Raw genomic sequence first — 14,066 nt, 5'->3', positions numbered from 1 at the left:
CTGTGTAATGACTTCTTTTCTCTGTGGTCTTGTAGGTGATCAACATTTGTGCTAGTATGCCCCTGTTAGACTCAGTTTGGTTGTACTTAGAATTACACCTTATTAGGCCGGGAGAGGTGGCTCACGCCTGTAATCCTAGCACTCTGAGAGGACGAGGCAGGTGGATCGCTCAAGGTGAAGAATTCAAAACCAGCCTGAGCAAGAGTGAGACCCCGTCTCTACTAAAAATAGAAAGAAATTAATTGGCCAACTAAAAATATATAGAAAAAAAATTAGCCGGGCATACTGGCACATGCCTGTAGTCCCAGCTGCTCGGGAGGCTGAGGCAGGAGGATCACCTGAGCCCAGGAGTTTGAGGTTGCTGTGAGCTAGGCTGACACCATGGCACTCTAGCCCGGGTGACAGAGTGAGACTCTGTCTCAAAGAAAAAAAAAAGAATTACACCTGATTGTTGTAATAAAACCTTAACCTACATTTTATTTGGATTAGTAGAGCATAGTTTTTCGTCAGCATGGCTAGAAATATTTTTGTTAGGCTTATTGTATGTGTTGAATAGTTTTGAAAGATTTTATTTATTTATTTATTTTTGAGACAGAGTCTCACTTTGTTGCCCAGGCTAGAGTGAGTGCCGTGGCATCAGCCTAGCTCACAGCAACCTCAAACTCCTGGGCTCAAGCGATCCTGCTGCCTCAGCCTCCCGAGTAGCTGGGACTACAGGCATGCACCACCATGCCCAGCTAATTTTTTGTATATATATTAGTTGGCCAATTAATTTCTTTCTCTTTATAGTAGAGACGGGGTCTCGACCTTGCTCAGGTTGGTTTCGAACTCCTGAACTCAAACTATCCGCCCGCCTCAGCCTCCCAGAGAGCTAGGATTACAGGCGTGAGCCACCGCGCCCAGCCGAGATTTTATTTTTTAAATATATCTTACCTTCTAGATGTGTTGATTTAATTAGCTCCTAAATGATATTCCTATCAGCTTATTTTAACTGATATCTGACTTTCTGGCCTGTCCCCTGTCCCCATCTTTTATTAACCTGGATGGTACATTTATTTTGTTGACTTGCGTCTGATTTCATCCCAGTACATAGCTATTTTTGCATCACTTCTGGGAAGTGTCCTGATGATTATCATTCACAATGTAAATTATTACTTACATTGACAGCTACTGTGTGAAGACTTTCACAGGACATAGAGAATGGGTACGTATGGTACGGCCAAATCAGGATGGCACTCTGATAGCCAGCTGTTCCAATGACCAGACTGTGCGTGTATGGGTCGTAGCAACAAAGGAATGCAAGGCTGAGCTCCGAGAACATGAGCATGTGGTAGAATGCATTTCCTGGGCTCCAGAAAGCTCATATTCTTCCATCTCTGAAGCAACAGGATCTGAGGTACTGTGTGATTTATGTGCCATTTCATGATTTTATTGCTAATATCTTAGAGCCTTAGATAACTTTTCTTGTTCTCAATTTTCAGGATTGTTAATGCATTTAAAATCTGTACCCCAGAATTCTGAATCTTGAAACTACTCTTTCTAATTTGCAGGTGTATTTTTGGTTTTTAGCCAGTGATTATTATTGCTGCCAACCAACCCTTGATTTGATGTATAATGGGGATTCTCCTGAAGAGTATAAGTGGTTACTTAAATTTATCAGATATGTCATTGTTAAGAGTATAACAATGTAAAATCAAACTTGTGGGAGAGGTTAAGGTTATCTTTTAGATGAATAATAGCCTTTGTTAATGAGCATAATTATTTATAAATTTATGGCAAAATGAGTTCAGTATTCAAATATTTGCTTTAAATGAAGAATATTTCATATGGAGGGAGGCCTGTGATACTCTTGATAATTTAAAAATACTAGCTGATAAAACCACAATGTCAATGATGGAAATAAAAGAAAAGAAAAATAAATTTAAAAATAAATTAAAAAACTAAATAAAATTTAAAAAATAAAAATACTAGCTGAGTCTGGGGTTTTAATACATATTTCTTCATGATTCTTAATGTGTGCTCTTTGTGATTTCAGTCTTTATGATGGTATTCACCTTAAAAATACATACTTGGCCAGTCATGGTAGTGCGCCTGTAGGCCCAGCTACTCAGGACACTGAGGCGAGAGGATCACTTGATCCCAAGAGTTCAAGTCCAGCCTGGGCAACAAAGTGAGACCTAGTCTCTAATGCATGAGAATATTATTTCTGTGAATGGGCCAAAAATGACCACATTTCTTTTTGTAGAAGCATTACTGTCATGAGTTTTTGCTTTGTTTTGAGGTGGGGTCTTGCTCTGTCACCTGGGCTAGAGTGCTGTTGCATCATCAGCCTAGCTCACAGCAACCTCAACTCCTGGGATCAAGTGATTCTCCTGCCTCAGCCTTCCAGAGTGCTAGGATTATAGGCATGAGCCACCACGCCTGGCTCTATCATAGGCTTTTTAAAACTATATTTTAATAAACAAAGGAAGCAGTCTCCCCCACCTCCACTCCACACACCCAATCTCAGTTGTTTTTCTAAATGAAAATGAAGCTTCTGTTGTGATCTCTTTATTTTGATTGGCCCATTGCATTTTCAAATTCTTTGTACTGCCCTCTAGTGGTTGATACTTACCATGTCATAAATTTAGTTGTGACTAGACTTTATAAAAGCTGAATTAGTTTTAAAATCCTTCTTGATTATATAAGTCTTGAGTAAATTTATCATCTGTTGATATTATATAGAGACTGAATTTCAGTGACGTTTTTTTATTCTTTTTTTTCCTGGGTCCTTCCTGTGTAGCCTAGGTATGATGTTAAAAAACTTATATTACATTTCAATAGATAAAAACAAATTATGTTTTTATAAATTGGAAATATAGATAATTTTTACTACATAGAAGCAATTTAAAATCCTTACCTAACTTCTTGTACGGGAAACTTAATTATTATATGTTTTTTTTGTAGACTAAAAAAAGTGGCAAGCCGGGGCCGTTCTTGCTGTCTGGATCCAGAGACAAGACTATTAAGATGTGGGATGTCAGTACTGGCATGTGCCTTATGACCCTTGTAAGTTTGTATAATCTCACTGCTGCTTTTGCACCTTCACTATGTTTATGCCTTTTTGGATTAGATGCTTTGTGATATTTTGTTAAATAATCTGAATTACTCTGGCCTTTGAAATACTTCGTAAAGGTGCGTTTCCTTAAACTTTTATAATTCCATTGTTATAGTGATATGAAAGTTATTTCTGTAGAATATTGTATTATAAAAAGAATCTACAGGCCAGGCGTGGTGGCTCACGCCTGTAATCCTAGCTCTCTGGGAGGCCGAGGCCGGCGGATTGCTCAAGGTCAGGAGTTCAAAACCAGCCTGAGCAAGAGCGAGACCCCGTCTCTACTATAAATAGAAAGAAATTAATTGGCCAACTAATATATATATGTATAAAAAAATTAGCCGGGCATGGTGGCACATGCCTGTAGTCCCAGCTACTTGGGAGGCTGAGGCAGCAGGATTGCTTGAGCCCAGGAGTTTGAGGTTGCTGTGAGCCAGGCTGACACCACGGCACTCACTCTAGCCTGGGCGACAAAGCGAGACTCAGTCTCAAAAAAAAAAGAATCTACAAAGCCAGTCAGTGCTGGCCTGGAGACACTGTATCTTTAAAAATTGTATAATATCTCCTATGGAGAGGAAACAGTATTCTTACAGACTGATTCATTTTTTTAAGCTGTTTCTCTCTTTTACTGCATTTATATTAATCCTTTTAACTATTATCTCTTTGTAGTCTAGTTTCTTTGGTTTATTTTATTATTCTGAAATTAATGGTTCCAGCTTTATGATTTGGAAATTATTATTTCATTTTAGGAACATCTAGATTTCTATATGAGGATATGTAAACGTTAGTAAGGGATTGTGGACATTCTTGTATGTCTAAAGGACTTCTAAGGGGATCTGTGGATAATTAGTAGCAGTTTTTATAATTTGGCATCTATGTTTGTTTAGACATTCTTTAAGTGCTAACCATGCCTTGAAGTGATTGTCTCTCTGTAGAATATGACAGACAATCTATGGAAACATCATCAAGAATTGATTACAGGGCCGGGCGCTGTGGCTCACGCCTGTAATCCTAGCTCTTGGGAGGCCGAGGCGGGCGGATTGCTCAAGGTCAGGAGTTCAAAACCAGCCTGAGCAAGAGCGAGACCCCGTCTCTACTATAAACAGAAAGAAATTAATTGGCCAACTGATATATATATATAAAAAATTAGCCGGGCATAGTGGCACATGCCTGTAGTCCCAGCTACTCGGGAGGCTGAGGCAGAAGGATCACTGGAGCCCAGGAGTTTGAGGTTGCTGTGAGCTAGGCTGACGCCACGGCACTCACTCTAGCCTGGACAACAAAGTGAGACTCTGTCTCAAAAAAAAAAAAAAAAGAATTGATTACAGGCCGGGCGCTGTGGCTCACGCCTGTAATCCTAGTACTTTGGGAGGCTGAGGTGGGAGGAATGCTTGAGATCAGGAGTTCAAAACCAGCCTGAGCAAGAGCGAGACCCCGTCTCTACTATAAATAGAAAATAAATTAATTGGCCACCTAATATATATGAAAAAATTAGCCGGGCGTGGTGGCGCATGCCTGTAGTCCCAGCTACTCGGGAGGCTGAGGCAGCAGAATTGCTTGAGCCCAGGAGTTTGAGGTTGCTGTAAGCTAGGCTGACGCCATGGCATTCACTCTAGCCTGGGCAACAAAGTGAGACTCTGTCTAAAAAAAAAAAGAATTGATTACAAAATTAAACTCTTCTCCAGTAGTATTCTGAGCTTAGTTTAGTTATTCTATGTTGCTGTTAGAAAAGATGATTTACATTTAAAAATCAAAAAGTATGCTGTCCCCTTCTGTAACAGCACAGGTCACCATGAATTTCCCCAAGGGGGTTTTCTGGCTTCTGTTTTTTAGCTAAAGAGGATACTTTTTTACTGCTTTGTTTTGGTGTGGCCACAAGAGATATGATTTGACTTTTTGTTGAGGCTTCTGCCTCTAGTGATTGGTGACTTTTATATATGTCACTATAATAGACCACAGTATTTTTTTTTGTTGTTTTTTGAAACACAGTCTCAGTCTCTTGCCCGGGCTAGAGTGAGTGCTGTGGTGTCAGCCTAGCTCACAGCAACCTCAAACTCCTGGGCTTAAGTGATCCTCTTGCCTCAGCCTCCCAGGTAGCTGGGACTACAGGCGTGCGCCACCATGCCTGGCTAATTTTTTCTATGTATTTTTAGTTGTCCTGCTAATTTCTTTCTATTTTTAGTAGAGACGGGTCTTGCTCTTGCTCAGGCTGGTGGTCTCCAACTCCTGACCTCAAGCTATCCTCCAGCCTCGGCCTCCCAGAGTGCTAAGATTACAGGTGTGAACCACCACGCTTAGCCAAAATAACTATTTTTTATTCTTTTTACAAAAGTAGTATATAATCTTTTCCATTACAAAAAAATTTAGGAATATATGGAAAATCTAAAAGAAGAAAAGGAAAATCACCCTCAGATCACTGTGCTGTATGTAATAATAACCTTCTAGTTGTAGTTCTCTAGATTAGAGCTATCCAGTATAACCGTCTGCAGTGATGTTCTGTGTCTACGCTGTCCAACAGAAGCTACTAGCCACATGCAGCTAGCTATTAAGCTGGTGAAATGTGGCTAGTGAAATTGAAGAACTTAATTGATAATTTGTGTGTAATTTTAATTAGTATATATTTAAATAGGCACATGTGACCAGTGCTACCCTGTTGGACTGAGCACTTCCAAAACTTTCTTAATATATAGATGAATGTGGTATTTTTTATAAAAATATCATACCATATATATTGCTTGGTAACAAACTTTTATTTTTTTATTTTTTTTTTTTTTTGAGACAGAGTCTCGCTTTGTTGCCCAGGCTAGAGTGAGTGCCGTGGCGTCAGCCTAGCTCACAGCAACCTCAAACTCCTGGGCTCGAGTGATCCTTCTGCCTCAGCCTCCGGGGTAGCTGGGACTACAGGCATGCGCCACCATGCCCGGCTAATTTTTTTTATATATATATCAGTTGGCCAATTAATTTCTTTCTATTTATAGTAGAGACGGGGTCTCGCTCTTGCTCAGGCTGGTTTTTGAACTCCTAACCTTGAGCAATCCGCCTGCCTCGGCCTCCCAAGAGCTAGGATTACAGGCGTGAGCCACAGCGCCCGGCCGGTAACAAACTTTTGTCAACTAAATCTCTGGTTAATTTCAAGAAACAGGCTGGGTGTGGTGGCTCATACCTATAATTCTAGCAGTCTGGGAGGTTGAGGCGGGTGGATCGTTTGAGCTCAGGAGTTTGAGACCAGCCTGAGCAAGAGTGAGACCCCATCTCTACTAAAAAAAAAATAGAAATTGGCTGGACAACTAAAAAATATATATATATAAAAATTAGCTGGGCATGGTGGCACTTGCTTATAGTCCCAGCTACTTGGGAGGCTGAGGCAGTAGGATTGCTTGAGCCCAGGAGTTTGAGGTTGCTGTGAGCTAGGCTGACGCCATGGCACTCTAGCCAGGGTAACAGAGTGAGACTCTGTCTCAAAAAAGAAAGAAAAGAAACAGAATTGCTGTGACAGAGAATATATAGATGGTTGGATAGATAATATGTAGTGAATGCCAGTATATCCTTCACCTAGTCACCAGTTGTTAATTCTTTTGTGTGTGTGTGTGTGTGTGTGTGTGTGTGTGTGTGTGTGTGTGTGTGTGTGTGAGTGTGTGTGTACATTTTGCTGAACCATTTGAGAATTCTTTGTAGATATCATGTGACACATTACCCCAGATATTTTAGTATGTATCTCCTAAGAACAAGAGTATAAAACCACAGTGGAGTTAGTCATACTCAAGAAACTTAACATTTATATGCTACATATTTATGTTTTCTCCAATTATCTCAGTAATGTACTTTATAACTTCTTTTTTAAACTCTATCCAGGATATAGTCAGGGATCACACCTTGCATTTACTGATCATGGCTTGTTAGTTTCCTGTTTCCTTTAATCTAGAAGAATTCACTAGACTTTTTATTTGTTTTTGTCTTTTGATGGTTTTGGTATATGTTATTGTAATATAATCATGTATTATTTCATAGATGGTATTTAAACATTTTTTATTTTTACTGAGTCAAATACCTTTTTGTTTTTAAGGTGGGTCATGATAACTGGGTACGTGGAGTTCTGTTCCATTCTGGGGGGAAGTTTATTTTGAGTTGTGCTGATGACAAGACCCTACGTGTGTGGGATTACAAGAATAAGCGATGCATGAAGACCCTCAATGCGCATGAACACTTTGTTACCTCCTTGGGTATGTATGAGTTATGCAGTTTCTGAACATTAGATTTTGGATTGCCACATATAACAAAGTTTTATGTAACCATGTGGACTTTGCCAGGTAAGAAATAACCATGTGCTTTCAGGGCAGAATAGAGAAGGCAAGTTAAAATTTTTTGGATTCCTACCATTTGTTTTAAAATTTCCTTTTCTTAACTCTCTGTCATTAGCCTTATAATAAAAAAATTACTTTCTCCATTGCACAATATTGGTTTTGGAAACTAAAATTGTGAAGAGGATACTTAACTGACTACTTGGACGGGTAATTTTTCTCCCCTTCTAGTTTGTAAGTTTCTCAAAAGAAATCTTACTCAACCTTTCCCACTGATAAGTATATATTATCATGTACTAGAAACTCAGGGAATTTTATTTAAGTTTAATAAACATCCTGAGAATCATCTGAACTTGACTGCAGAATTTAACGTAGTAGATACAGCAAAATATAATATACTGATGCCTACCTCACAAGATTGTTTCAGGAATTAAGCATCAATATAAAGCATTTGTGCTCTGCCTGGAACATCGTGTTCAATAATTGGATATGCTGAGATTATCCTTCTTGTTGGATTTGAGTCCCATTTGGGATGGGACAAATGTGAGTAGGCATTTTTACTGAGATGTTAATATAGGATTTAATCATTGAGTCTCAGCTTCCCTAACCCAGTTGGTAAACTAGATATTTTCTGGGGCTTTGGGAATGTTAGAGAAACATGGATATTCTGGCTCTTCAACTTGCTTATTTTGTGGCTTATTAAAAATTGTTTCTGGCTCAATATGATTTTAAAATAAGCCTTTTCATTTTCTTTCAGATTTCCACAAAACGGCACCCTATGTGGTTACTGGCAGTGTAGATCAAACAGTAAAGGTGTGGGAGTGCCGTTGATTGAGTCTCATTTGGTCCCTCCTCCCTTTTTTCCTCTGGATGCACTCTGATGATACCATGGTTACCCCATTGAGCTCTGTTTAAATAAATATTGTCCTTTCATGTAAATTATTCTGGATGTAGATTGAGCTTATTAAATGTTACACACAAAGTATTCATGCATGGTGAATCCAAATTGTATACTGTAAATTTACATACGTTGTCTAGAAAGTACCATAGGGTTTAAAAACCTGGGCTGGCATTGGTCACACCAGGCCTAAGAAGGCAGAAGTTGAAAAAAATTGAACTAGGGCACTAAACTGAATAGTTGACAGTGTCATTTTATGTTGGATTATTAATTCCTGTTTTTCTTTCTGCTATCTGTTGGTGCCTGACTTGATGGCCTCATTTGGGGAAAAGTGGTGGTTATATTAGGGCTTTTTCTGAAATGTGTATCTATGTAACATCACTTAAGTGTGCTTAATAAATCTTCTTTAAGGATGTTTAGATAATAAGGCTACAATTCAAAATCTTCTGAACCATCTATGTAATTAATGGGGATTACACATCGGAATTTTTGTCATGACACATTTGCCAAATTAGTAGGATTCATTTGTTTTGGCAGCCTGTCAAGCAAAGGCTAGTGGTATATTTATGTAAGAAAATGACTGTAAATCTCAAATAAGAAAAATCTCAGCAGCTAATAGCAACTTGTTTATTTCATTTGGGTCTTAATGCTTTGTAAACAGGTTAAAAACACTGTCATACTCTAAGCTTCTATTTTCCACACTAGACATACTTCTAGTTGTATTCTCCATATTATTAGACTGTATAGTGATGTGACTTCCAAGTAGAATTTAATCTTTCCATTGAGTGTGTCATGGTACAAATCACTATTTGTTTTGATGTTTTTTAGGGATGTGCAATGTGCATTACAATGACAGAAATACTGAAAAAGTTATGTTTGCCCATTTTAAAGGAGTGGGAGAGATACAACAGTTTGTTTTTCAACATGAATCTGATATCAATTTGAACTGTGTTTTACTTAAAAGTTTATGAAATGACAGGGTTTAATGGAGCGTGCATAAAAATGTACTGTGTTTTCACCTTTGGTTTATATATAAATGTTTATAAGTATATGGGCCTATCTATAAGTGGATAAGTCTGTATGTGTAGATCACACACATCAACCTCCATGTCCTTGGTCCTGGGGTTTTGAAGAAGTGCTAAAACAGACAAATAGAATAAATCTCACCGTGGAATGCCATGCTTTAGAACAAACCCTTTTTGATCCTAATTATTCTGAAAACTACGTCTGACTCTGTGGGGACTTTTTCCAGCTGAAGGAAAATAACTTTTGTTATTTCCCCCCCTCTAATTTGGCCATTCAGCATTTTACACATCCCAGATATATTGTATATTTTGATCCAAAGTTATTACAAGTAGGTGTAAGAGAATTTTCATCCATGACTTTTGGAACACTCTTCATTCCATTGTCAATATTAATAAAGAATTCCATTGCTTAGCTAACCAACGTGTTTTTTAAAAAAAGTTGTTTGAAAGTTAACAGAACAATTAAATTAACAGTGACAGTTTAACAAAAGAAATTTATTCTGAATTTCATTTTATTCATTTGTGTAATATGTGATTTTTTAAATGTCCCTTTTAGTATTTAATGGAAATTTGGTTCCTGAAAAAGACAAAGGGTGAGAGTTAACGTCCTGTAGATAGACACACAGAGACTAGGCCATGTATTAACGAGAAGCAGCTTTATGTCTAGCTTGTGTCTTTTTGTTTGTTTGCTTGTTTGTTTTTAATAATTCCTGAGAGAGGTCTCTGGAAGGGAAAGTGTTTTTGAAAACTAATGGCTATTTTTGAGGACAAAAATTACATCTTAAGCTAATTCCTTAAATACAGTAGATTAAACTTTCAGGACATTATTGCCTCACAGCCCTGCTTACATCGAGAAGTCTTTTTTCCCCTTCTTCTGACTGGATTTTTCTACAGAAACTATGGAAAATATCTTTGTTCTTGTTTGCTGCTATTTCCTGTCCTATTTTGAGAAATATAAATACATAGAAATGGTGCATCTTAACATTTGTTTGTACATGTATAAATGTCTTGTATTTTAATTCATTTTTAGCATGAATTGTTTAAGGGTAAGCCACAACATCTAGAACTCACTCATAGATATGAACAATAAAGGAAAAATGGTACTGATGTAGGAGGAAACATTTCTTCTCCTGCAGCATACAGTGACTTTCGTTGACAGAGGAGGAGAGACGATCACTCTGTAAACAAAGTTATCCTTACTTGGGAGATTGCCACAGCCTGCTGCTGAGTTGAGTTACCAGACATCCTCCATTTAAGAAGCAGCGAACATTGAATCTCAGGGATGGTCCACAACTGGATCCAAATGTCATGAGCCCTGTTTGAGTAATGAAGGGGGTGGGGGAGAGCAATCCATCTACAATCTGGAAGCAGATTTGCAAAGGTTTCCTGCACTGTTGTCTGACACTGCCCTGTTGATGCCCTTTCTGACTCTCTGTTCTCTGTTTTCTCTGTCTGCTGTCTAACCCTGTGCCTTGCCTGGGATAAGGACAATGATGAGGTTACTGGTTTGGATTGTAAGTAGAGGACTTTATTAATTGGTTTAGAGGTTCACTGCTGCTTTGTCACTTTCTCAATCAAATTGGCCACTTATTTAAGAAATAAAAAGCTGGTAGAATTGCATCCTCAGATGATTATTGACTTTGTGTGTGTGTGAGAAGACATTCCAGTGCCACCCTAATATAATGTGCCCAAGAAATTCTAGCTGCACTCTTTGAGAGTGCAAGCCATGGAAACTGTGGTGTAGACATCGCTTGGAGACTAGTTGCTTGTTGACATGGCATCTTGCACTTTAGGAGACTAAGACCGTCCTGTTGTGTCTATGTGTGGTGTGACCAATGGTGTGCCCAGAGCACTGCTCTACGATTCACTAGTGTTAGCAAGTCATCCGGGGCTGGGAGCGCTCACTGTAGTCTTTGGAAGCTTTGGCTGTAGATCCACCAAGCCCAGTCTCCTTACTGTCGGTGCCCTGCACTCCTGTTGCCTTTCTGTTTTCTGTGTGAACTTCCCAATAATATCACTCATTAAATAGTTTTTTTTTAAGTTTATTTAAAGAAAAACTATTTAAAAGTAAAGGATATTTTGTTTGTTGACAGTGGTGGCTTGGTAATCCTTAAGCAACTGAGGTTAAAATTGTTGAAGGAAAAGGCACTTAAAATGGTTACTCTTTCTGTCCAGCTGTATGTAAGTCCAGTGTGTTAATTAATTGAGATGACGCAAAGAAGAATCTCCTGGTAGAGAAGCGACGTGTACAAAATTGGTGGGAAAAGGGTAGGGTTTTATTCCAGTGGGGGGGAGGGGCAAGCTGGATTTACAAGTCTCGCCTGAACTGAACGGGCCTTTTTATCTTTCCACTATATCATGGAAGTAGCTGCTTTCTTGTCCTGCCTATCCTTCAGGCATCCCTAAAGCTCACTCTGAAGATGTTAGAAACACACAAAATCTTCGAGTTAGAAGTCGATCCTGACACTGACATGAAGGCAAGCGTTGATTTCATATAAACGTTGCAGAGGTGGTAATTGAGAAAACAGTTCCCCAGATTGTAAGAGTTAACTGAAGATATTGACACAATTTTAAAAAATCAGTAAAGGAATGTATATAATATTGCTCTTGTGTTTTACAGTAAGATTTGTTGCTCAGACTGTGTAAAACAAAATTTATTCATGTTTTCTGCATATTAAAAAATCTTATTGTACCAATTGGTAAACTATTAAATGCCTATAAAACTAGATGTGATTTTTTTTTTTTGTCTTCCTGTGCACAGATGAAATCCTGATAGGAAGTGGGGTGCATGTAGCGTTAATCATAAAAAGAGTAAGACACAAATTGGTCACAGGGTAGCTGGGCCTTGATAGGAGGTTTTCTTTAGGGCCGTGCCAGCACTGGCTTTCCTGTCTCCCTTGCCCCATTTGGAGTGAGGAGCATCACAGCGTGGGCTCTTGCATGGTGCACTTGTGCAGAGCAGGCTGGCTCCGGCCCATTTCAGTGGCCTATTTCATCCTGACACAGTGACTATCCTGACTAGCTGAAGCCAGGAATGATGTGTCATAGCCCCCTTTGTTCTGTTCATGAGTAAGCCTCTTAGCCTGCTCAGTGGTCTTGGATTCATGAAGATCATAATCAATATTGTTTTCAAGTTTGTTTGAAACATACTAAAATCAGTCTTCATGCTTCCCCCAGGGCTTTCTATGTGTTTTACTCATGTTGGCTGTGTCCTGCCTGTTTTCCACAAACTGCTAGTCAGCTAGTGTCCTTGGTGTCTTCAGGATACCTGTGAAGTCCCCAGGTTTCTTTCCTGTACAAAGCACAGATGTTGAATCATACATTAGCTCTTTTCTTAGAGCCCAGAGCAACAAAATAATTTGCCTCAAGTTTCCTGCATTTTGGGGCTTTTCCATTTCCTTGCATGTTCCTCTCCCCCTCCCCTTCTCCTAGGCCGACCTCTAGGTAAAGGAGCCCGACCACTTTTACCCAGGGGTGGAGTTCTAGGGATTGTTCAAAGCCTGTTGAGTAACTCAGTGTTGGGTGTCTCACATCAAGCATCCTTCCAAGATTCATGGCCATGTCTGTCCTTTGAGGCTGGGTGAGGGGCAGGAAGGTAGAAGACATGGGGAGTGGGGAAGCGCTGAGTCCTGGATGTGGCAGCTGTGTCCCTGCTTGGTCTGTGGTGAACAACCTGACTTGTGTGCAGACACAATTCTCAACTGCTGAGATACTAGAAACCTCTTGGACAGCAATTCCAAATGTGTTCCCTTAGCAGCAACAGCATCACCTGGGAGCTCTTTAGAAATGCAAATTGCATTAAGGATCTTGAAGGAAAAAAACAAATTAAAGGGCCCCACCTCAGACAGAACCTTAAGCAGGTGGAGCCTGCCTATTATCCGTTTTAACAAGCCCTCCAGATGATTGTGCAGGCTCAAGCCTGAGAACCACTGATCTAAGTGATAGAGCTGCTCACCAGAGAAATTTGGGCAAAAGTTACTGGTCCCTGGGCCCACAGCTGGGGTTTGAGCTCTTTGCTCTTTCACCTTCACTTGACACACTGAGTTTGTTCCTTTGTGAGTGTATTGGTCATTCCTGAGGTCTGCCCCTCCTCATGGAGAGACCTGACGCTCTTAATGCCACTGGTGCACACCTTTCCTCACACAGCCCCTCAGGTGGGCGCTGGTGCGTGGCATGGACAGGAAAACTGAGGTTCGAGTTAGGTGGGGGTCACGTGCCAAGGGTGTTGTAGCTAATTACGGGGTGAGTGGAGACTTGGTCTTTCCCTTACCTGTTTCTGCACGTGTAATGCCTCTTATTAGCTATTCAAGCCTAAGGACATTTGGACACTTAAAACTTTTCAGCCGTTTTAATAATGCAGGGAAAGACCCTCATCCCATCCTTGAGTCCTATCACCACATCCTACACCCCTGCTGACCATTGTGGGATGGCCATTAGGAATGGGGGGAAGGTGGGTAAGCAAGAATTATGTTGCCCAAACTTGCTTATTGTAGGCTCCTCAGTCATTTTATGTGAAGTGACTGTTCTCGGGGTAATAGTGTCCTGCATGGTCTGCATCTGCGTCCGAGTTCTCTTTTAAAATCAATGGATTACTCCCATTAATGGGGTTGGAAAAGCCACCTGTCCTCTATAGGTGTCCTGGTTTGATTTGGTAGCTTAGACCCTGAAGGTAGGGGTGAGGAAACACTTGGGTCATGTCAGGATGCCTTAGTCTCAGCTGCAGGATATGTAGGAATTCTTCAATTAAGTCC

At 39.8% G+C, this 14,066-nt stretch overlaps 1 protein-coding gene across 3 annotated transcripts in view; it reads left to right on the top strand.

Annotated features, from left to right (window-relative positions):
• PAFAH1B1 (platelet activating factor acetylhydrolase 1b regulatory subunit 1) overlaps positions 1–8,377 on the top strand; it is a 77,822-nt gene extending 69,445 nt beyond the window's left edge. For all 3 annotated transcript variants that reach the window (XM_075994251.1, XM_012740704.2, XM_075994250.1), the window contains 4 exons: positions 1,168–1,396; positions 2,947–3,048; positions 7,158–7,314; positions 8,150–8,377. In XM_075994251.1, coding sequence (XP_075850366.1) covers positions 1,168–1,396; positions 2,947–3,048; positions 7,158–7,314; positions 8,150–8,223 — 562 coding nt within the window. In that variant the 3' untranslated portion in view covers positions 8,224–8,377. The remainder of the gene's footprint in view (positions 1–1,167; positions 1,397–2,946; positions 3,049–7,157; positions 7,315–8,149) is intronic.
• The last annotated feature ends 5,689 nt before the right edge of the window (positions 8,378–14,066 follow it).

The sequence above is a fragment of the Microcebus murinus genome, chromosome 18 (genome assembly GCF_040939455.1).
Source record: "Microcebus murinus isolate Inina chromosome 18, M.murinus_Inina_mat1.0, whole genome shotgun sequence".
Classification (NCBI taxonomy): Eukaryota; Metazoa; Chordata; class Mammalia; order Primates; family Cheirogaleidae; genus Microcebus; species Microcebus murinus.
This window is presented reverse-complemented; position numbering and strand designations above follow the sequence as displayed.